This window comes from Eleutherodactylus coqui, chromosome 4 (assembly GCF_035609145.1).
Source record: "Eleutherodactylus coqui strain aEleCoq1 chromosome 4, aEleCoq1.hap1, whole genome shotgun sequence".
NCBI classification, from domain to species: Eukaryota; Metazoa; Chordata; class Amphibia; order Anura; family Eleutherodactylidae; genus Eleutherodactylus; species Eleutherodactylus coqui.
Window position 1 is genome coordinate 272,238,495 of NC_089840.1, and position 23,336 is coordinate 272,261,830.

At 45.5% G+C, this 23,336-nt stretch overlaps 1 protein-coding gene and 1 pseudogene across 1 annotated transcript; both read right to left on the minus strand.

Annotated features, from left to right (window-relative positions):
- Window positions 1-23,336, minus strand: part of LOC136626703 (zinc finger protein 729-like) — a 122,470-nt pseudogene that overhangs the window by 29,896 nt on the left and 69,238 nt on the right.
- On the minus strand, window positions 13,031-21,468 carry LOC136624461 (gastrula zinc finger protein XlCGF66.1-like). Its single transcript, XM_066598440.1, has 5 exons — window positions 21,340-21,468; window positions 19,925-20,104; window positions 19,712-19,835; window positions 19,565-19,629; window positions 13,031-13,104 (listed from the first exon to the last, which is right to left on the minus strand). The coding sequence occupies exons 1-5, from the start codon at window positions 21,439-21,441 to the stop codon at window positions 13,102-13,104; spliced, it is 474 nt and encodes a 157-aa protein (XP_066454537.1). The 5' UTR covers window positions 21,442-21,468; the 3' UTR covers window positions 13,031-13,101.

Below are 23,336 nucleotides of genomic sequence, written 5' to 3' on the forward strand. Positions count from 1 at the left end.
CCCCACCCCGCTCGCTCTCTCTCTCCCCCCCCACCCGCTCGCTCTCTCTCTCCCCCCCCACCCGCTCGCTCTCTCTCTCCCCCCCACCCGCTCGCTCTCTCTCCCCCCCACCCGCTCGCTCGCTCTCTCCCTCCCACCCGCTCTCTCTCTCTCTCCCTCCCACCCGCTCTCTCTCTCTCTCCCTCCCACCCGCTCTCTCTCTCTCTCCCTCCCACCCGCTCTCTCTCTCTCTCCCTCCCACCCGCTCTCTCTCTCCCCCCCGCCCGCTCGCTCTCTCCCCCCCGCCCGCTCGCTCTCTCCCCCCCGCCCGCTCGCTCTCTCCCCCCGCCCGCTCGCTCTCTCCCCCCCGCCCGCTCTCTTGCTTTCATTCCATCAGGTTTCAATTTTTTTTAATGAAAATATAACTCTGCAAACTGCGCTATTTTCCTGTCCAAAAAATGGAGGCCCGGCGGACGGGAGTGAACGAAGATTTACCGTTTGTTTTCAGTTTTTTTGAAACCCCATTAAAATGAATGGGAAAAAAATGGATCCGTTTCACTTTTATTTCAGTCTCCCTCCAAAAACAAAAAGACAAAAACCCTGAACGCCCCCAACGCCGCGGCGACAGCAGCCTGAGGGGTCTGAGCACCAGAGAGAGTGCGGCTACTTCTAACATTTATGGAAGGGTTAAAGGGGTTGTCCCGCGCCGAAACGGGCACTTACCTTAATCCCCGCGCTCCGGTGACTTCTATACTTACCGGCTGAAGATGGCCGCCGGGATCCTCTTCCTCCGTGGACCGCAGCTCTTCTGTGCGGTCCATTGCCAATTCCAGCCTCCTGATTGGCTGGAATCGGCACGTGACGGGGCGGAGCTACACAGAGCTACACGGAGCCCCATTGAAGAAAGCAGAAGACCCGGACTGCGCAAGCGCGTCTAATTTGGCCATTCGACCATTTTAGACGGCGAAAATTAGGCGGGCTCCATGGAGACGAGGACGCCAGCAACGGAGCAGGTAAGTGAAAAACTTTTTATAACTTCTGTATGGCTCATAATTAATGCACAATGTATATTACAAAGTGCATTAATATGGCCATACAGAAGTGTATAGGCCCACTTGCTGCCGCGGGACAACCCCTTTAATGATCCCTGCCCCCCAGTGCTGGAGACCCCACATACCTCCACCTGCAGCCGGACAGGAGCCGTGTGGTTGTTCTGTGCTTACAGGACCTGTGATGATGTCACCATCATGTGATCAGTGTGTGGGAGGAGACAAGGGGGTCACATGACCAGGTCTCTACCCTCAGTGGATGCAGGACTCTGCTGTGTGACCTGCAGTTTATGTGTCCCAACAGGATGTATTCAGAGAGTGGATGGAGCAGAGCCGAGCGTGTGCGAGACGGAGGAGCGGAGCCGTGCGTGTGTGAGACGGGGGAGCGGAGCCGAGCGTGTGCGAGACGGAGGAGCGGAGCCGAGCGTGTGTGAGACGGGGGAGCGGAGCCGAGCGTGTGCGAGACGGAGGAGCGGAGCCGAGCGTGTGTGAGACGGGGGAGCGGAGCCGAGCGTGTGCGAGACGGAGGAGCGGAGCCGAGCGTGTGTGAGACGGGGGAGCGGAGCCGAGCGTGTGCGAGACGGAGGAGCGGAGCCGAGCGTGTGTGAGACGGAGGAGCGGAGCCGAGTGTGTGCGAGATGGAGGAGCGGAGCCGAGCGTGTGAGATGGAGGAGCGGAGCCGAGCGTGTGAGATGAAGGAGCAGAACCGAGCGTGTGCGAGACGGAGGAGCAGAGACGAGCGTTTGTGAGACGGAGGAGCGGAGCCGAGCGTGTGACATGGAGGAGCGGAGCCGAGCGTGTGACATGGAGGAGCGGAGCCGAGCGTGTGAGATGGAGGAGCGGAGCCGAGCGTGTGTGAGATGGAGGAGCGGAGCCGAGCGTGTGTGAGATGGAGGAGCAGAGCCGAGTGTGTGCAGGATGGACGAGTAGAGCCGAGTGTGTGCGAGATGGAGGAGCAGAGCCGAGTGTGTGCAGGACGGAGGAGCAGAGCCGAGTGTGTGCAGGACGGACGAGTAGAGCCGAGTGTGTGTGAGATGGAGGAGCAGAGCCGAGTGTGTGCAGGACGGAGGAGCAGAGCCGAGTGTGTGCAGGACGGACGAGTAGAGCCGAGGGTGTGTGAGATGGAGGAGCGGAGCCGAGCGCGTGCGAGACGGAGGAGCGGAGCCGAGCGCGTGCGAGACCGAGGAGCGGAGCCGAGCGCGTGCGAGACGGAGGAGCGGAGCCGAGCGCGTGCGAGACGGAGGAGCGGAGCCGAGCGCGTGCGAGACGGAGGAGCGGAGCCGAGCGCGTGCGAGACGGAGGAGCGGAGCCGAGCGCGTGCGAGACGGAGGGGCGGAGCCGAGCGCGTGCGAGACGGAGGGGCAGAGCTGAGCGTGTGCGAGACGGAGGAGCGGAGCCGAGCGTGTGTGAGACGGCCTATTCCTTTTTAGAACTTCTACAGCATTCTATATAAATATAAGCCTCCACTGCCCTCCAGGACTTCCTAAAAAATATCTCAGAAATCTCGTGACACAACAAAAATTCTTAAGCCAGCAGATCACAGAAGAAGAGGTAGAAGAGGCTGTTAAACAACTGAAGCTGGGTGAAGCCCCCCGCCCGGATGGTTTGACGGCCCTACACTATATAACATTCCTCGCTTTCCTCGCTCGCACTCTAACAATGTTTTATCTGGAAAAACTATCCCCAAGGAATTTATGAAGCCCACATAATGGTAATCCCTAAGCCAAATAAAGACCAAACCTCCCCAAAAAAGTATAGACCAATATCGCTTCTAAACTTAGACGGGCATCCTGGGTAATCGTTTAAACAATATTCTTCCCTCGTTCATCTACAGAGACCAGGTCAGCCTTATTGCTCCAGACAATATTAGAAAAGTCCTCAACCTCCAGGATATTGAAAAGGCTTCCGACAGTCTTTTTGTCTTTCTTGGGAATACCTTTTCAGAGTTGTGAAGAAAGCAGGCATTCAAGGAGACTTTGTCGCAGCGCTGGGTTCTTTATACTCCACCCCCTCGGCAGAATTTAAACTCCCCTGTTCTACAGTTAAGAAAATACCTATACAAAGAGGAAGGAGGCAGGTCTGTCCCCTTTCACCAGCTCTTTTAGTGCTAGCAATGGAATCTCTGGCTCATATTATCATAAACCCAAACATTTCAGGTATTACAGTAGGAAAGCAAGAACATCAAACTAGTCTCTTTGTGGACGACATCCTCCTCACCCTATTCAGACCTCTCACCTCCCTGCCAAATCTAATAGCATCACTTGACTCATTCGCCGAAGTATCAGGGCTCATAGTGAACAGGGATAAAACGAAAGCTTTCTTCTACAATATCCAACCACATATGCAGAAACTCATAGAGCTTCATTTTGGATTCAAAGCCTCTGTACATCACATCACCTACCTGGGAATCAAACTTACCTCTTCCCTAGACACATTATGTAACTGGAACTGTCCCTCATTATTTGCCTGTCTTAAGACAGAGATGAAGAGATAGAATCAACCTCCTCTATATCTCTTCAGATGTGTACCCATCAGGGGCGTAACTATAGAGGATGCAGGGGATGCGGTTGCACCCGGGCCCAGGAGCCTTAGGGGGCCCATAAGGCCTCTTTTCTCCATATAGGGAGCCCAGTACCATGAATAAAGCATTATAGTTGGGGGCCCAGTTTCAGGTTTTGCATTGGGGCTCAGAAGCTTCAAGTTACGCCTCTGGTGCCCATAGATATCCCCACAAGCGATCTGAAGGAAATGCAGCAAAGTATCTTCCATTTTATTTTGAGGAAAAAAGACCCAAAATCAAACAAAAAGTCATATATTGCTATAAACGGGTTGGAGGATTTTCAGTCTCCAACCAGAGAAAATACTTTTTGGCAGCTCCGCTATCACAGACCCCCTCCTCATATTTGCGGGTGCAAGGAGACCTCTGAGGGCAGATCTGGAGATGACCTTTCTGGCTCCGGTCAAACCTGGGACAAAAGTATAAATCCCACAATCGTTCAACATCTTTCACCGCTGACCCACCATCTTTTTTTGATTTGGAGGAAAAACAGGTTTACATACTCTATGATGTCACCTCTCCCCCCTTTGCTGCCTGTTATCCCTAATCAAGCATTTGCCCTGAGCACCCAGGGGGACAGCTTCCTGTGGTGGAGAGCTAGCGAAACCACCCTACTTTACCATTTTATGCCGCACAGCAAACTTCTCACACCACAACAACTGATAGATAAATATTCAATCCCAGGGCACCTTTGGATAGAAATAGGGCAAATCTATAGCTTCCTCCAATCCCTGATGGGCTTTACTAATACTACTTTCAACCCCACAGCATTCAAGAGAGCCTGGATATGGTCACCACTGCAAGCGGGCAAGATATCCATGATGTATGCTAACATGAACCAGCCCCCACCAGGATCTAAACTTCCATTCATGCAATGATGGGAATAAGATCTTGGTATCTCTCTCCTTACCCCATTGGCAACATTATTGTGCATTTATCTCAAAAGGTAGTCACCAAGTAATGCTAAATGAATTCTACATGGATCCTACCTAGTCCCCTCATAAATACTCGCCAAGCACCTCGACATCTCACACGTGCTGGACGTACATGGTGGTAAGGTCTCTCTGGAAGCAGGTGGCCAATCTCATAGCTAAAGTCCTGGATAAATCATTCCCCCTTTCTCCATCGACTTGCCTCTTGGTGCATAAACCCCTCGGCCTTAATAATCAGCAACATAAGCTATCGTAACACATCTGCATGGCCGCCAGAATCTTTATAGCTTCCCAATGGCTCTAACCCCCCTTTACACTTAACCCATTATTACTAGGGTCTCAAAAACGATGTTGTACAAGAAGCTGTCAGCAACGAGGAAGGACAAAATGGAGCGATTCCTCAAAACCTGGCAGCCATGGGCCGATTTTCTAGAAATACCTGGCATAAACCGACTTCTCAGCGCATAAGGAATCAGAGTGGGAGTAGAATCAGTTCTAAAGAGGAGAGAGAATACTAAGGTCATTTCCAATGAAGAAAGCTAGGTTGGGGGGGGGGGGGCAAGGAGAGGAGAGGTAAGAATTAATCCACATCTGGTATATATTAAAGACGGGCAGGGGGATTGGGGAGATGAGAGAAGGAAAGGGAAAAAGAAGTCTGCTGTGCACAGTATTATTGGATTTTATGTGTAGACTCTATCTGTTCAATTGAACTCCCAGTTTTTTAGACACCCCCTGCGCTGGGGACTTGGTAAAGCTTTTCAACTTGCTAAAAAGCGAATAATTTAATTAAAAAAAATTTACAAGAAAATTGAAGATGGAAAAAACTCTTGATAGACGGAGAACACTTAAGGGTAAAATCATTGTAACACCAAGCTTAGCCATAGTGGTGACATCTCTTACAGAATCTCTATAGTAAGAGAATCTAGCTTTACTTACCTTAGCAGGAAGGATGTGCAGCCTTATACAGATGGATGATGTGAGAAAACCCCACCAGGGAGGCAGGTTAACATAATGCTGAGAGGCTGCAGGCGGTATACAGCATAAACCCCAGAGGGAGTACTCTTACCTGAGGAACAAATATACCAGCTGTGTACAGGGCCGACATATACAGGTGGATCGAGGGACATGAGAACCCATGTATACAGATCCCTGATATAAGACACAAAACGTTCCAGAAGGACTTGTCTTCTATCTGATACAAGAAGTAAAGTGAATACGTAGTCTGTGTCCTTTTAGCTCCTTTAATATATGTGTGGGGGGGTTCAGGTTGTCTCTGCTAATTGATATATTTCTAATTAATGTCTTACACTTAGAACAGGGGTCAAGTGAATTAACCTCTTCTGTGCTGCTGTAGGAGGTCCAGCAAATGTTTGAATTATTCCATTAAACGCTCTTTTCAACACCAGAAAGTGTCCTAACAGATTCCACAAAGTCCGGGATCCTTGGTGTAATGCTGTGCTCACTATTCATGCACATAACACCTACCGGCTCCTGCTCACCGCCAGAGGGCTGAGGAGATAGGTTAATGGGTAAAGAATACAGGAAGATCAGCCCAAATACAAGCATGGAAGGTTTACAAGCAAACCTTTATTAACAACTGCTGAAAAGCTCTGAGATGCAGTTATATATATTAATGTGAAATATTCTATGCACAAGGCTGCTATGTAGATGTGATATCTGTTTCCTGTTTCCTTTTTGAATAACAGACATTGATTGGTAATAACAAACATTTCTTAAAAGATCGCTGAACTTATAACAAACCTGATCTTACGTGATGCCAATGTGATGACCGGCAAAAGTGCAAATCACTTTACTGCTTTTTATCAGCACAAAAACATCATTTTATGTACAGTGCTGGCCACCAGTGTCTCCCTTCCTTCTACTTTGCTGTCCACGGCCTGTTCTCCAGTAAATTCTGTCTGTAGTAACTAATACCAGGACAGAACACAGGAAGTGGGAGTGAATGTTGTGTCATTCTGCCCATAGAATGGAGGAATGAGTGAAGCAGAAATACACAGATGTGCTGCTACAGCTAATGTTGTGATTTCCTGCATTAAAACTACAGAAATTACATGTACACTGCTCACTACTCCTCTATCACACCCTCCTAATTAACTGCATTATAAAGGGGCATTATAGAGAAGAGATCCTGCTCTCCTATGTGTACAGTGTATGGCGATATCATATCAGCTAATCTATACCCACCAGCTAAAGGCCTCTTTAACTGGATGACAGTTGTGCGCCCAACAGCCGATCCAACGACTATCGTACCAGTGCTTTACAGGAGCGATAGTCATTCAAGATCATTCTGGCTCACCCACTTCCATTCACTGTAAACAGGCAGTCGCTCAAACACTGAACGATTCCTGTTTACACTCAGGGAGATGCCACTCAGCAGTTGTTCCTCTTCAGCTAGCTGAAACAGAACAAATAGCAAATGAGCAATTTCTCGCTTGTTGTCCTGTCTGTAGTCATGTGTACACAAGCCACCAGTCATCCAAAATTAGCCATTTTAGTGATTATTTGGGCAACTATTGGCCAAAATAATGATAGATGGCAGAAGGTAAATCTAATGATAAATGATATATAAAATGGTCAGTAATAGTGTTATTCCTCATGTACACACATGGCAGCTTATCCTGAAAAGTTGCCTGGAACTATAGTTTTAATCATCATTTAGTGCGTTAAATTGCTTTATCTTGTATGACATGTAACTTTGATTTTAAATGCTAGATTTTTTTGTACCATTTATCAAGTTAAAAAAATAGAAAATGGCTGCTTCCCAGTGAGTTACTCACATTTAAGATGGTGTGATTTGTGAGTTAAAATTAATTACCAGTACATGACTATGGCTTCACTCTTGTGTGAATTTTTCGATGGTTAACAAGATTTGATGTCCAAATAAACTTTTTCCAGATTATGAACATGAAAATAGCTTCTCTCCAATGAGTTTTTTCATGGTTAATAAGCTTCAATTTCCGAAGAAAAACTTTCCCACATTCTAAACTTCTCCCCTGTGTGAATTCTCTGATTTTTAGTAAGATGTTAGTTCTCTGTAAAATGGTTTTCATCCTCTAAATATGAATTCTCTTATGTGAAGTCAGAGAATTCATATCCCTGTGTGAATTCTCTGATGTGAAACAAGATGTGATTTATAGAGAAATAATTTCCCACATTCTAAACATGCAAATGGCTTCTCCCCTGTGTGAATTCTTTGATGTCTTACAAGATGTGATTTATAGTTAAAACATTTCTCACATTCTGAGCATGAAAATTGTTTCTTCCCTGTGTGATTTAGCTCATGTGAAACCAGACATGCTTTCTGGTTAAAACATTTCCCACATTCTGAACATGAGAACGGCTTCTCCCCTGTGTGAGTTCTCTGATGTATAACAAGACCGGTTTTCTGGTTAAAACATTTCCCACATTCTGAACATGAAAATGGCTTCTCCCCTGTGTGAATTCTCTGATGCTTTACAAGACATGTTTTCTGGTTAAAACATTTCCCACATTCTGCACATGAAAACGGCTTCTCCCCTCTGTGAATTCTCTGATGTGTGACAAGGTGCGATTTATGTTTAAAACATTTCCCACATTCTGAGCATGAAAATTGTTTCTCTCCTGTGTGAATTAGCTCATGTGAAACCAGATGTGCTTTCTGATTAAAACATTTCCCACATTCTGAACATGAGAATGGCTTCTCCCCTGTGTGAATTCGCTGATGTATAACAAGACATGATTTCAGGTTAAAACATTTCCCGCATTCTGAACATGAAAATTGTTTCTCCCCTGTGTGAATTTGCTCGTGTCTAATCAGATGTGCTTTCTGGTTAAAACCTTTCCCACATTCTGAACATGAAAATGGCTTCTCCCCTGTGTGAATTCTTTGATGTGTAACAAGAAATGATTTACGGTTAAATCCCTTCCCACATTCTGAACATGAAAACGGCTTCTTCCCTGTGTGAATTTTCTGATGTGTAACAAGAACTGATTTCTGGTTAAAACATTTCCCACATTCTGAACATGAAAATGGCTTTTCCCCTGTATGAATTCTCTGATGTATAACGAGACATGTCTTCTGGTTAAAACATTTCCCACATTCTGAACATGAAAATTCTTTCTCCCCTGTGTGAATTTGCTTGTGTGTAACAAGATGTGCTTTTTGGTTAAAACATTTCCCACATTCTAAACATAAAAATGGCTTCTTCCCTGTGTGAATTCTCTGATGTGTAACAAGGTGTGATTTCTGAATAAAATCCTTCCCACACTCTGAACATGAATATGGCTTTTTTCGTCTGCGAACTCTTTCATGTTCAACATTCTTTTTATAAATTTTATTTTGCTTTGCAGTCTGTGATGAATCAGAAGATAGGATCAGCTCAAAATGATCAGATGATGGATCTTTGCTGTGAAGAACTGATGGCATATCTGGGATAATGGCAGGGTCTTCATATGCATCTTGGGTAATACTTTGATCTTCTGAAGATATCAGACATCCCTCTGAGCTCCCGCTGCCATCTCCTGCCAAGAATAAATGTAATTTTATTATTTTTGAATAATATAACCTGAAGGGCCCATTCACAGAGCCGTATACTCAGGCTGCTCGCTGTCCGGTCAATCAGTGGGATATAACCTTTATTTCATGTAAGATAGGTAAGGTATAACCACTACAATAAACAAACATCACCATGGGGAATATATCTCAATAATATATACACTACTCGTAGAATTATCCCGCTTCGTACAGGTGTAGTTCATGGAACTGTTTGTTATTTGTGTGTGTGGTTAAAATTTTTTGTTTGCTACCGATATGAAGCCAACATAATAAAGTACAGGCTGCTGGCAGCAATCAATGAGAAATGGCAGTGTTGTTATGCGCAGTCATTTGACTTCTCGCCAGTAGTCTCAAAAGAGATTTTAATTAAAGGGGTTGTCTGGTTACTGAACAACCCCACTTCAATAAGACTCCCTAAACTAAAATAATAACGTGAATTATTATTACCTCTCCATAGTTGCCAGGATCCAGCGCTGCACGCCCCTCTGGTTCCAGTGATTGCTGTGACAAATGATGTCACAGACAACCAGGGTACCGTGCCAGACAATGAGGATATGCAGAATCACCACTTGTTCTTCTGGCATTGGCGCTCACATCCTGAGGAACGTGACACTGCAGCCTCTCATTGGCTGCAGCAGTCACCTGTTTTCCTGTGACATCATCTTTCACAACAATCATCGGGACCACAGTGGGTCTGCAGCGCTGGATCCCGGTGACTGTGGAGAAGTAAATATAGTCTACTATTTTAATACAGAGCATCTAATTGAAATTTGGCACAGATTGATCCAGTCATTTGGCCATTACATTTGTATTCCGACTTGTTGCAAATATGTTGAGAACGGTAGGTCAAAGAGAACGGAAACCTGATCTACAATCTTTCAAAGTGTCTGATTTAACTGTGTGGCCAATTTGGTGCAGACTGGTCCAGTCATTTGGCCGTGTATACAGAACAGACAATAAAATACTTCTGCATCCCACAGTTGGGGAAGTATGTGTCCCACATCAGTACTGACAGCAGATGTATAAGGAATAGGCCTCGTCCACATTCATATCCACAGCTCAGATGTATCATTACATCCATACTTTAACCCCTGAAGGACATGGACTATTTTGGGCATAAGGACGCAGGGATTTTTGGCAGATTTTCATCTCCATTTTTCAAAAGCCATAACTTTAGTTTTCCGTTGACACGGCCATATTGTGTCTTGTTTTTCTTTTATGGCGAACTGCAGTTTTCATTGGTGTCATTTTAGGGTACATAAGACTATACTGTAAAACGTTTATTAATTTTTTTTTAAGATAGGGAGAGAAAACATCAATTCTGCCACGGAATTTTTTTTTACAGCGTTACTCATGCACCATAAATGACACAATACATTTTTTCTGTGAGTCCGTCCGATTATAACAAAACCAAAGTAATTTTTTTTAGGTTTTTCCACTTTTCCGCAATAAAAACATTTTTTTTTTTAAATTATACATTTTTACTAAATTGCTGCATTCAAAGTCCTATATATTTTTTCATGGACGGAGCTGTGTGAGGGCTTATTTTTTGCAAGACAAGATGTATTTTCTATTGGTACCATTTTGGGGTACATCGGTGACAGCCGGGTCCCGCTGCCAGATAACACGAGATCAGTTATGATCGTGCACTATCCCCAGGGTGTAACTGTACGTCCTGTTGCATTAATTACCCCTCTGACAGAAAGTACAGTTATGTCCTGTAGCGGGAAGGGGTTAAAGGCTAACTAAACTTTCAAAAAACTTGACATAATCACAGTGACACATTAGAAGTTTTGCTCAGGGGGCTCAGGAACTGAAACTACCACCAATTGCTAAAACTAAGGGGCAGACGTGGTCAGCCAACTGGTGTGCACCTCCAGCTGTGATTGACAAGCGTTGTGTAAGGGGTTAAACATCCATGTACTATAATATACATATTTATTATGTCTGTACCTTATGTTCCCGCCAGGCAGGACCTCCAGTGAGAGGTCACATGACTGCTCACTCTGATCTTCGTTGTTGTTATGAACTGACAGGACCTGATCTGCACCCTGATTGGTTAAAGGCCTGTGTACTAAGGAGCTAAAGAGAGGTCTTTGTTCCCGGGCTCTGGTGAGACTTGGCAGCTTCAGAGAGTGCAGGGAAGAGAGAGATTGAGCTAGTGGAGCTGTGGCAGAGCGGACCTGCGGCTGGACTTGTGTGGATGTGAGTTGGAGAGCCTCAGAGGAACAACTCAGGATTTGCAGCCTTAGTGGGAGAGATGTGGGCTGGTAAAAGCAGTTGGGTCTCCGATAGATGCGCAGTGAGCGGACTGAGCCGGCATCTCCAGGCAACGTGTACTATTGTTTGAGACGCAAGGATCATACACCGATCCCAAGAGAGACAGCAATGACTAATTGGTCACAGTGCTCAGATGAATGCTTCTGCCCCTTCAGTTTAGTGATTAGTTGGGGTCTCATCACCGGCCCCTCAGCAATCAAAACATTTTATATGTCAAAAACTTTTTGAAAGTTCAGTTCTCCTTTAAACGCCCCGCAGTGTTACCCCCTATAATAGTAATACACTTCCATCCCTGGTTTACTTGTATTGTAGCTGAATAGAGAGATGTACGGCTGAAGACCCGACAGCACAGAGCTTAAAGCACAGAACTGTGGTAGTCAGCGACTAAGGGGAATCTGGGATGTTCTCTGCATTTAGTGGTTACTCACCTGGGGGGTCATCTGTAGGGATCCCCTCCTTACACGGCCTGTCCCCCCTCACATGTGTCTCTGTAGCATCAATAGGGATCGGATCTTCATCCGGATTCACCAGCTGTGAAATAAATATTGTAAAAGTTATCACACAGTTGGAGAAGTCGTGTGGAAGGTTTTATATGACCAGAAAAGGTCATTAATTAGTATGAGGAGCCGGAATGACATGACAGCAGTAGTGATCTGGGCCAAATAGCTGCAGGTCTCCTGTATAACTCCAACCTGTTGCTTCTTTATTCCAACCAGAAGTCTCCAGAACCAGAAAATAGTGATGCAGATCTAATGTCTGCGGTCGGCTGTAATCCCGCCATCTCCAGCTTACTCATTAAAGGCTCACTCCATCAAAAACACATTTTCCATCCCTGCACTCCTCACCTGATTATCACTCTGAATGTCCTATATACATTGCACTCACTTCCACGCAGCGCAGCCTTCTGTCTGATACTTATCAGGCACCATCATGGTATTTAGATTTCTCCATATTTTCTTTTCATATATGCTAGTAATCCCATGATGCATCAGCACAGCATCACATAACCAGTACCATCCCTGCCTGCTGGGAGGACTGTGTAATTATCATTACCCCCTATTTTCTCCTAAATAAGCTAAATACCATAAGTATACAGTGAGGGAAAATGAACTGTCATATCCTTGATTATAACCTTGTGACAGGAGCCGCTAATCATCATCAGCAAATGTCAGAAGAGTTTCTGACCCCCATGAAGAGCTGCTGTAGTACAGTCCATGGAGTTTCATCCTACAGGAAGTCCTGGGGACTGGGATTGTTCTCTTCAGGAGTCACAGAGACAAGTAATACCCAGACGGTCACAATGAGGTCACATGACCCATCTGAAGGGAGGAACTCCAGGAATTTTCAGAGAGAAAAGAATAACTGAACAAGGTAATACTAGCTGACATATATACTGGGGACGAGTTCCATAATGAATAAAAAAAATGGTTACCTGATGTGGCCTTTCAGCGGAATGCTTCAGCAAAACTTTTTTCTACTAAATCAAACAAGATAGCGAAATCTCTCCCATTTTTCTAATCTGGGTTTAATAGCTTAATAATAGATTTTTTTTTTACATTTTTTATTGCCTGTACATGACCGTGAGGGCGGCCATCTTACCTTTGCTGCAGAGATAGGAGTTTCACCAGTTACAGCTCTTTGGGACAGTATTCCCCTCCCTTGATGTTTTTTCTGTTTTGTTCCATTATCACCAGGAATGAAGATGGATTTCTGGGGGGTTCTTGCTCTTTGCTTTACCCCACATGCCAACTACTTTGAAGTAGTAAAATATTTTTTACAGTGACCCAACAATGATAAAGGAAAAAGAGCAGTGATCTTTAATACAGGAAAGTATTCACCCCCTCAAAGTCCTCACCGTGTGGAGCCCCCATTTGTCACAATAACAGATGGGAGGCTCTTAGGGCAGGTCTCTATTAGCTTAGCACAGCTGGACATGGGGATGTTTGCATATCCTTCCAGGTTCGAACCTCTTCAAGTAAGATGGGAGGCATTGATAGAGAGCGGTCTTCACATCAGGTCACAGACTCCCAGTTGGATTGAGGTCTGGGCTGTGAATAGACTATTCCTAGACATTTCCATGTTTCCCCTTAGACCACTCCAGTGTAGCTTTAGCAGTATACTTAGAGTCCTTGTCCTGACGGAAGATGATTCTCTGTCCCAGTCTCACATCTTTGTCAGACTAAAGATTTTCCTTTAGAATTACCCTGTATTTACTGCCATCCATCTTTCCTTCCTGATAGCAGCAAAATGGTTAATGAAGCTGCTGGAAACTGGAGGGTGCGGTTAGGATGGGAGTAGATTAGGTGCGACTGAGGGTAGGTGGGGTTTGATGTAGAAAGAAAGGAAGAGGAGGAGCGTGCCATTTATTGGAAAGAAGAAGAGAGAAAAGAACAACTGGAAGAGGAAAGAAGAAATGGAAAACCTTTTATCCTAGATCCGGGCAGCGATATCCATCGGTGGTGGGAAGAAGTCCAAAAGGAGGTGCAGTGTCGGGCAGTGGGAAAAGGCGGAGGAACACAGCCTGGAGATGTCAGAGGAGAAATGTGGGATAGGCCACAGAGGCATTAGAACCCTCCCCAGCGCACTTGAGCCCTGGCCCGGTGGGGAAGAGAGGAGGGAGATTTCAGGAGCCGCCGTACACTAATTTGCATGTTTCTCCTTTGAGTTTGGTACAAAAGAAGGAACCTGGAAAGTTTAGATTGATTCACCCCTTATCTTTTCTGGCGGGCAAATCCTTGAATGACAGTTTTTCTAAAGAGCAAGCCTCGGTTTCTTATACCTCCTTTGACCGTTCCCGGTCAGTTATGGGGAGATGTTTTGCCCGATTTTTGGGTTTTTGTTACAGCCGGAAGAGAATGGAACGTGTGTCTGGCGAGACAGTTGTTCATTTATTGGGCAGAGAAAAGAGCGAGTGCACAACCTATCGGGAGGAATTTAGGATTAAAGAATGCTGTAGTGCGGTGGCACGGGATCAGGGGCCTGCAGTGGTCCGGGCTGCTACAAGAAGTTTTAAGAATTAGCAGGTGGACCCCTAAGAATGTCATTCTCCTGATACATGCTGGTGGAAATGACCTTGGGAAGGTAAAAGTCGGCAAACTCTTGGCTTTAATTAAGCAGGATTTGATGCACTTCAAGGAGCTTTTCGATAGGGTGTTTATAGTATGGTCAAATATAGTAAGACGGAGGGTTTGGAGAGAAGCTAGAGATCTGAAGGCGGTAGACAGAGTGAGAAAAGAGGTTAATTTTAAAATTTCTAAGTTTGTTTCGTTGTTAGGGGGGGAGTGGCAGTGCGACATTGGGAGCTAGAGAGCAGAGAGGGGTGTACGATTAGGGGGGATGGAGTACATCTAAACGAGATAGGTTTAGAATGCTGTAATGCGATGGCATGGGATCAGAGGCCTGCAGTGGTCCGGACTGTGTAGCAGGGTGAGAGGAGAAGTCAGGAATGGAAGATATGTGTCGCAGAGGTTGCTCAACTCGGTGATGTAGGCCTCGCATCCTCTCTCCAGTACAGGTTTTCACCTGAGCCAGGGAACCAGGTGGAGCTCAGGCACCTGCTAGATATAAAAGGAGTCAGTCTACAGAGCAGGAAGTGGTGTGTGTGTGTCTGAGAGCTTCAGACATGTGCACTGTGGAAGACTAAAACAGGAGTTTGTCTTCCCAGGAGGCTGATGAGATCCCTGTCCCTGCTACTACTGACTAGAGGAAGCTACTCACAAGTCTGCTAAGAGGTTGCTACCAAGGGGGCTCCCCTTCGAGCTGGTAAAAGTTGCCTGAAACAGAACTACCACTGTGATACTGTTTATTGCTATGGACTAGTACTTACTGCATTGAATTTGAAGGACTTTTGATTTCTTCCTCTTTTAGTGGGATACCAGCTGTTTGTTATAACCTCTCGTGTGAATAAACCAACACGAACGGACTTTTGTTGTTTGCCTGGTGTTTAAACCCCCTGGAGCGTCACAACTGCTACAAGAAGTTTTAGGAATCAGCAGGTGGACCCCAAAAAATGTCATTCTCCTGATACATGCCGGTGGAAAGGTTTAGAGGTTTTCTTGTCACGGTTGCAGGATAGATTGGTGGGGCGGAGTGCAGCGTAGACAGTATGCCACATCCTTTGTGGCGGGAAGTTTTCTTTCCATGCCAGCGATGGTGAGGCGAAGTTGTTTTTTTCAAGCCCAGTTGGTATAGGACTTTCTTACGCCTTCATTTTTTCAGTTGGACTCAATATAAAGTTAATATGAAAGCATAGAAAGGATGGGTTTTGAAAGTTAAAAGTAAATGGTATAAATTAGTTTATTAATAAAGCTGTGACCTATCCCATTTTAAAAGCCAGCTTTTGTCGTAGTGTCATTTATTGGGAAGGGAGCGGTTTTAGCTCGTGAGTACCCACAGTCCCATGATGCTGCCACTATTGCGCTTCTCTGTAAGAATGGTGAATGGAAATGGTGTGAAAAGTTGGGTTTGTGCCACACATAACGTTTTCCGTGATGGCCAAAAAGTTTAGTTTTAGTGAGAGAACCTTCTCCCATGTGTTTGGGGAGTCTTCCACATGCTGTTTTCAAACTCCAAACAGGTTTTCTTATGTTTCTCTTTAAGCAATGGCTCTTTTCTAGGTGCTCTTCTATAAAGCAGCACTATGTAGAGTGTATGGCTTATAGTGGTCCAATAGACAAATATATCATATCCATCGCCTCTGAGTTATCCGGCTCATAGTGTCCTATGGGCAGGAATTTCCATCACTTCTGTGAGGTATTTAATGTATAGTGTCACTTCCATCTCCTCTGTGAAGTATACGCTTCCATCTCTGCTGTGGATCTCTAACAGGCCTTCAATGTTATAGTTGGTGTTTTTGTTGAATGTCTGATTAATGCCCTCCTTGTCCAGTCTGTGAGGTTTGGTGGACTTCTTCCCTTCCCAGGTTTGTGGTTGTGCCATATTCTTTCCATTGTGTTGTAAGGGATTTCATGGCACTCAGCGCGATGTTCACAGTTTTGGATATTCTTATATTACTCAAGCATTATCTGTTTGTAGAGCTCCTTGGTCTTCATGTCGCAGACTCAGGGGCCTTTCAGAACTCCTGTAGTTATGCTGACATCATGTGAAACTTGGATTCCACAAAGGGGAACCGTATTCAACTAATTATGTGACATCTGAAATTAATTTGTGGAACTAGACATTATTTAGGGACTTTAATAACAAAATCAGTGAACAATAAAAAATGAGAGAAATACAAATGCAATCACAACTTTTCAGCTTTTATTTTTTAACCCCCTAGTGACCGGCCCATAATAGTTTTACGTCCTGGCTTTGTCGGCTTTAATCCCCAGAGCCGTAAAAACACGGTCGCCCTGGGGATTAAAACCACAGGGGCAGTGGACATGACAGCTTCCTGCTGTCGGCTGCCGTTGGTTGCTCCAGTTAAGTCTACAGTCAACTAGTAACCCCAAGTCTTTCTCCCTCTCACTTTTCCCTAGCAGTACCCCATTTAGTGTTATATTGGTGACATCCATTTCTCCTGCCCATGTGCAGAACCTTACATTTATCAACATTGAACTTCATTTGCCTATTTTTCTCCCCAAGCTCCCCGCTTATCTAGGTCCGTTTGTAGCCGCACATTGTCCTCCGTTGCATTAATTATGTTGTATAATTTTGTATAATCTGCAATTATCAATATTTTACTGTGCAGTCATTCTATCAGGTCGTTAATATATTGAACAGAATGGGACCTAATACTGAACCCTGTGACCCCCACTAGCAACAGTGGCCCAATCAGAGCACAAACCATTTATTACCACCCTTTGCTTTCTATATCCAAGCCAGTTCTTTACCCAGATACACACGTTTTTGCCCAGTCTGAGCTGTTTCATTTTATATATCAACCTAGTATGCAACATGGCGTCAAATGTTTTAGAAAAATCCAGATATACAAGATCAATACACTCTCCCATGACCAACCTAGAACTTACTTCATCATAAAAGCTGATCAGATTGGTCTGAGATGATCGACCCCTCATGAACCCACGCTGATGAGGAGTTTTACCATTGTTCTCCTTGAAGTATTCCATAATAGCATCTCTCTGAGACCCCTCGAATATTTTTCCAATTATTATTGAAGTGAGACTTATCGGCCTGTAGTTACCAGGCTGCCTTCTTGACCACTTTTTGTATATTGGAACCACATTGGCCACACGCCAATGAATGGTCCAACCCTGGTCTCAACAGTGTCCCTAAGTATAAGAAATAGTGGTCTGCCTATCATGCCACATAGTTCCCATAGAACTCTTGGATGTATTCCATCTTGGCCCGGCGATTTGTCGATTTTAATCTTTTTTAACCAGCTCTGCACTGCCTCCTGAGTTAGGCAGATAGTATTTTGTGGTGGGTTCGTTTTATCCTCCTGCATCTCCTGTGGCATTTCTTTTTTCTTCATGAATACACTCAAGTAAAAACTAAAATGATGTCCATGCAGGAGGACACAAAAGGAAGTGTCAGTTTAGAGAGGGCGGTTGGAGAGAGCAGGCAAGTTTCATTCAGACAGTCGGAGGAAAAAGTCAGAGAGTCAGTGGTGAGTGGAAAACAGTAAGTTGGCGTCATACAGCGCTAAAGTAAGGAGTTGTCGGAGAGCTGTGGCAGACTGAGGAGACAACGTGAGACAGATCGCAGAGCGGGTGAGAGCTGTAGAGAGGGAAGGACCAAAGCTCCTTTTCAAATGTTCATCCCCGACGGTGATTCTGTACATGGAAGGTAAAGCGTAAAGGTGCCTGATAGCCAGTCTAGAAGTGACAGAGGCCTAGTGATGTCCCAGAAGAGACAGAGACATAGTGACGTCCCAGAAGAGACAGAGGCCTAGTGACGTCCCAGAAGAGACAGAGGCCTAGTGACGTCCCAGAAGAGACAGAGGCCTAGTGACGTCCCAGAAGAGACAGAGGCCTAGTGACGTCCCAGAAGAGACAGAGGCCTAGTGACGTCCCAGAAGAGACAGAGGCCTAGTGACATCTCAGAAGAGACAGAGGCCTAGTGAAGTGCTCCTGAGTGACTGAGACAGCATAGCAGCCGGGGCCGAGATCTGTCTAACACTGGTAACAGAAAGGCTGTGTTGTAGATTGACAAAGGTCAGAATGCCCCCGGTATACAAATGGTGATATTGCCGCCTCATCTCTCCCAAACATCCTCGGCCATCCTCCATGCAAATGATTTGATCTGCCAATCTAATGTCTGTGGAGAAATGCTGCCCAGTGTCACCCTATGCTGAGACCAATGCCGTTTTACTTGCTGTGATGAAATTATATTAAAGGTTTATTTTAATATTTTCATACCCCCTGGCCTCGGTGTATCACTGACTCTTCTCACCTAACTATTGTGCTATATAGCACTGGCGTGACGACAGATCACATTATCTACAATGCCATACAATGTGTTGGTCTCCACTACAGATGTTACTACCATAAGAGCTGTGGTGATCGCCGCTGTGACAGTATTTTATTTCATATACCACAATTATCATCATCCTACACGCTGCAAGTGCCGGAGAGCAACACTATTCATTTATCACTCACTGTCAACCAGCTTAAAAATCTGCGCTGATTTGCTCACTTCTCGCTGCGTCTAAACGCTTCTATGTGAAGAACTGAGCAAGAAGTGAGGGGGATCTGTCTGTCTAAACGCTCTGTATGAGTACAACTAGCGTTGATATCACCCACTCATGCACTCATTTAGCCGGCACACAGCTCTTGGAATACAGTTCTAGTGGAAGAGATCACAGCTCATCCTACTGACTGTATATTTATGGGCTTTAGCTTATTTATAAAAATATAGTAGATAATGTTAAATTGAACGGCCCACCGAGCAGGCAGAAATGGTACAGGCTCTAGCTAATGCTACGGTGATGAATCATAGAATTGATGTGAAAGCAAAAATTTCACCATCTAGATGATGCCTGATGAGTATCCGACAGGAGGCTGCACTGCATGGAAGTGGCTGCAATATACAGAGTCGACCTCCAGAGTGTGACAGGCAATCAGATGAGGGGGCAGGAATGGAAAAATGTGTTTTTGCCATAGTAGCCCTTTAACATAAAACTTGATTTATACAAGAGGTCATTTTCTGATTAAGCATTCCCTTTAAACAATCATAAATCCTATAATACTATTAGATAAAACAAGACATTCACGGCCGCAGTACTGAAGACGGGAACTTTATGTCCTTCTACCTGATCATCCTGTGGAAGAAGAGGACGGGGACATCTCTCCGCTGCTCTTCTCTTATTGGATCTACCTGCAGAAAACACAGACAGACACTGAATTCATTCTCTCCATACAAATAATAAAGGCCGTGTGGATTTAGTCCTGTCTATTACCTGGTGATGGGGGGGGCTGGTGGTCCTCCATCATGACGTCCTTGTACAGATCCTGGTGTCCTTCTAAATACTCCCACTCCTCCATGGAGAAATAGACAGTGATGTCCTGACACCTTATAGGAACCTGACAACACAATGATACGGTCATCACCCAGACACGTTATACCGCCATAGTGTTACTGTATAATGTCCCAGCATTCCCAGCAGCATCACCTCTCCAGTCAGCAGCTCAATCATCTTGTTGGTGAGTTCTAGGATCTTCTGCTCATTGATCTCCTTCAGTATCAGGGGGTGAGGTGGAGGCCCTGTGATTGGGCTCAGGGGTCTTCCCCATCCATTAGACACCGGGGCCTGACAGCCATCACTAGAAGTCTTCTTCACTACCGTGTAATCCTGTTTATGGGGAGATACATCCATAAATATCCCTGCAGACATATCCAGAGTCCTTCATCTCTCCCATCATATCATCTGTTATTAGAGGGGTTGTTCAATTTAAAGGGGTTGTCCCGCGGCAGCAAGTGGGTCTATACACTTCTGTATGGCCATAATAATGCACTTTGTAATATACATTGTGCATTAATTATGAGCCATACAGAAGTTATAAAAAGTTTTTTACTTACCTGCTCCGTTGCTAGCGTCCTCGTTCCCATGGAGCCGACTAATTTTCGCCCTCCGATGGCCAAATTAGCCGCGCTTGCGCAGTCCGGGTCTTCTGCAGTCTTCTATGGAGCCGCTCGTGCCAGAGAGCGGCTCCGTGTAGCTCCGCCCCGTCACGTGCCGATTCCAGCCAATCAGGAGGCTGGAATCGGCAATGGACCGCACAGAAGAGCTGCGGTCCACGGAGACAGAGGATCCCGGCGGCCATCTTCAGCGGTAAGTATTGAAGTCACCGGAGCGCGGGGATTAAGGTAAGCGCTCCGGTAAGCTTTCTTTACTTCCCTGCATCGGGGTTGTCTCGCGCCGAACGGGGGGGGGGGTTGAAAAAAAAAAAAACCCGTTTCGGCGCGGGACAACCCCTTTAATGATAAAAAAACTGAGCAATGCAGAGAAATTAAATAAAACAAGCCTTCTGTATTTGATCTAATGCCGCCATTAAGATTCTACCCGCTGGACTTTGTTTAATCGCCTGCAGTGATGACATCATGTTAACAACACGCGACCGCCGCAGCGGAAAACAGATGAAAGCGTAGCGTTTAACTGACCCGTAGACTATAGTGCGCTAAACCTAGTCAAGCAATGCATACGTTTGAATATGTTTAGCAAGAAACAGGTTTCCATACATTTTATTATGGAATTTAACAGCGCAGCCAATTAGCCTTTTGTGTCCGACAAAAAAAAACAAACTTGGAAACATACTTATAGAAACATTTAGCTGTGGGTTTCCACACACTTAACGTATACATTTTTTGAGTCGACAGTGAGTAGAGACCACCATCCACTTGGCATATTCAAGGAGCTGGAACTTGAATCTAAGGATAGCCTGTATGGGGGCAACAGAGGCGAGAAGAGATACAACAAGAATGGCGATACTGTCAGTGAGGTTGCATCTGCCAAGCTACGAGGCGGTCAGGTCAACTTTTACACACATAATAATGATGTAACCTGACGTCATCCCCAGAATCTCTCACCTCTCCTGTAAGCCGGAAGAGTATCTCTAGGGTGAGGGTGAATATACTCTCCGCCATCTTGTCCTGGTTCCTATCCATCCTTGTCGGGTCAATCAGGAACATTATCAGATATAGAAGATATCAGCCGAGGATCCTGAATGGAGCGAGGATGAGACAATGTAACAGCATACAAAATCCTCTGTAATAATACAATTACTGGAGATAATAAGGTGAACTGTGTGCGGAGATATCAAAGGGGTTTTCCAGGCAAATACTATTAAGTAATCATCATCAGGATAGGTCATCAATAATTGATCCTCATGGATCTGCTGCTCAGCTGATCGCCTGGCCAGCAATCAATGCAGCCGGGCCAGGCGTCCAGCCCCATTCCACTGACAGCAGACCAGATGATCAACTGATTGCAAGGAATCCTGAGTGGTGGATCCCTGGCAATCAACTATTCATGACCAATCCGGAGAGGTCATCAACAGTGTTTGCTCGTAAAACCCCTTTTATAGTATGTTCACACATAGAGGAAGAAGTCTCCAGATTGCTTTCCTCTGCTTGTCCCACCACCTGTGCTAGCGACCCTTTTCCCTCACAGCTTCTCCAATCCCTCTTCCTGGTGGTCATCTTCCACCTCATCACTATATTCAAACTCTCTCTGACCAGTGAGCATTTTCCCATCCTCATTTAAACATGCAAGCATATCCCCACTGCTAAATAAACCAACTCTTAACTTGACCAATGCTGCCAACTACTGACCTATCTCAAATCTCCCCTTTATCTCCAAACTATTAGAATGCTTAGACTACTCCCACCTTATAAGCTATCTATCAGAAAACTCTCTTCTTGACCCCCTACAGTCCAGCTTCCACCCACTAAACTCAACAGAAACCGCTCTTACTACAGTGTCAAATGACCTCCTGATGGCTAAATCGGAGAGTGACTACTCCCTACTGATCCTCCTCGATCTCTATGCAGCATTTGACACTGTTGACCACAAACTCCTGCTTAATATGCTTTGCTCTATTGGAATAAAGACACTGCTCTCTCCTGGTTCGTCTCCTATCTATCTGACCGCTGACTCAGTATATCATTTGCAGGCTCCACCCCCCCCCCTTCTTCACCTTGTTGTTGTGGCTCCCCAGGAATCGGTCCTCAGCCCCCACCTTTTCTCCATCAACATAGCCCCTATTGGAGAAATTGTCAGATTTGGCTTCCAGTACATCTCTTTACTGATGACACCCAGTTATACACCTCTTCCCATGACATCTCTGAATGATTCCTTCAGAACACCACTGACTGTCTGTCCTCTGTCTCTAATATTATGTCCTCTCTCTACCTAAAATTGAACCTCTGAAAAACTGACCTGCTGGCGTTTCTATCCTCTACTAACCGATCTCCTGACATTTCCATCGCAGTATGTGGCACCACCATAACTCCCAGCACGCCCGCTGCCTTGGAGTTATGCTTGACTACGATCTCTCCAATCGCTTACCCGAACATGTCAGCTGCACCTCAAGAACATCGCAAGAATCTGCCCTTTTCTTACCAAGGACACGCTAAAAACACTCACTATTGCCCTCATCCACTCTCAGCTTGATTATTGCAACTCGCTGCTGATCTGCCTCCCCTGCACCAGACTCTACCCTCCCCAATCCATCCTGAATGCTGTAGCTAGGCTCATCTTCCTGTCCAGTCGCTACTTGGGCATGTCTGCCCTGTGCCAGTAACTGCACTGGCTGCCCGTCAAATATAGAATTCAATTCAAACTCACTATCCTCATCAACAAAGCCCTCAACAGCACTGCTCCACCCTACACTGCTTCCCTCATCTCAATCCACCACCCAGCCCGCGCCCTCCACTAACAAAATCAGATTAAGCCCCCTTTAACTCAAACCTCACATTCCCACTTCCAAGACTTCTCCAGAGCAGCACCAGTCCTCTGGAATGCGCTACCCAAAACTATCTGAAAAATCCCTGATACACACAACTTCAGGCATGCTCTAAAAACG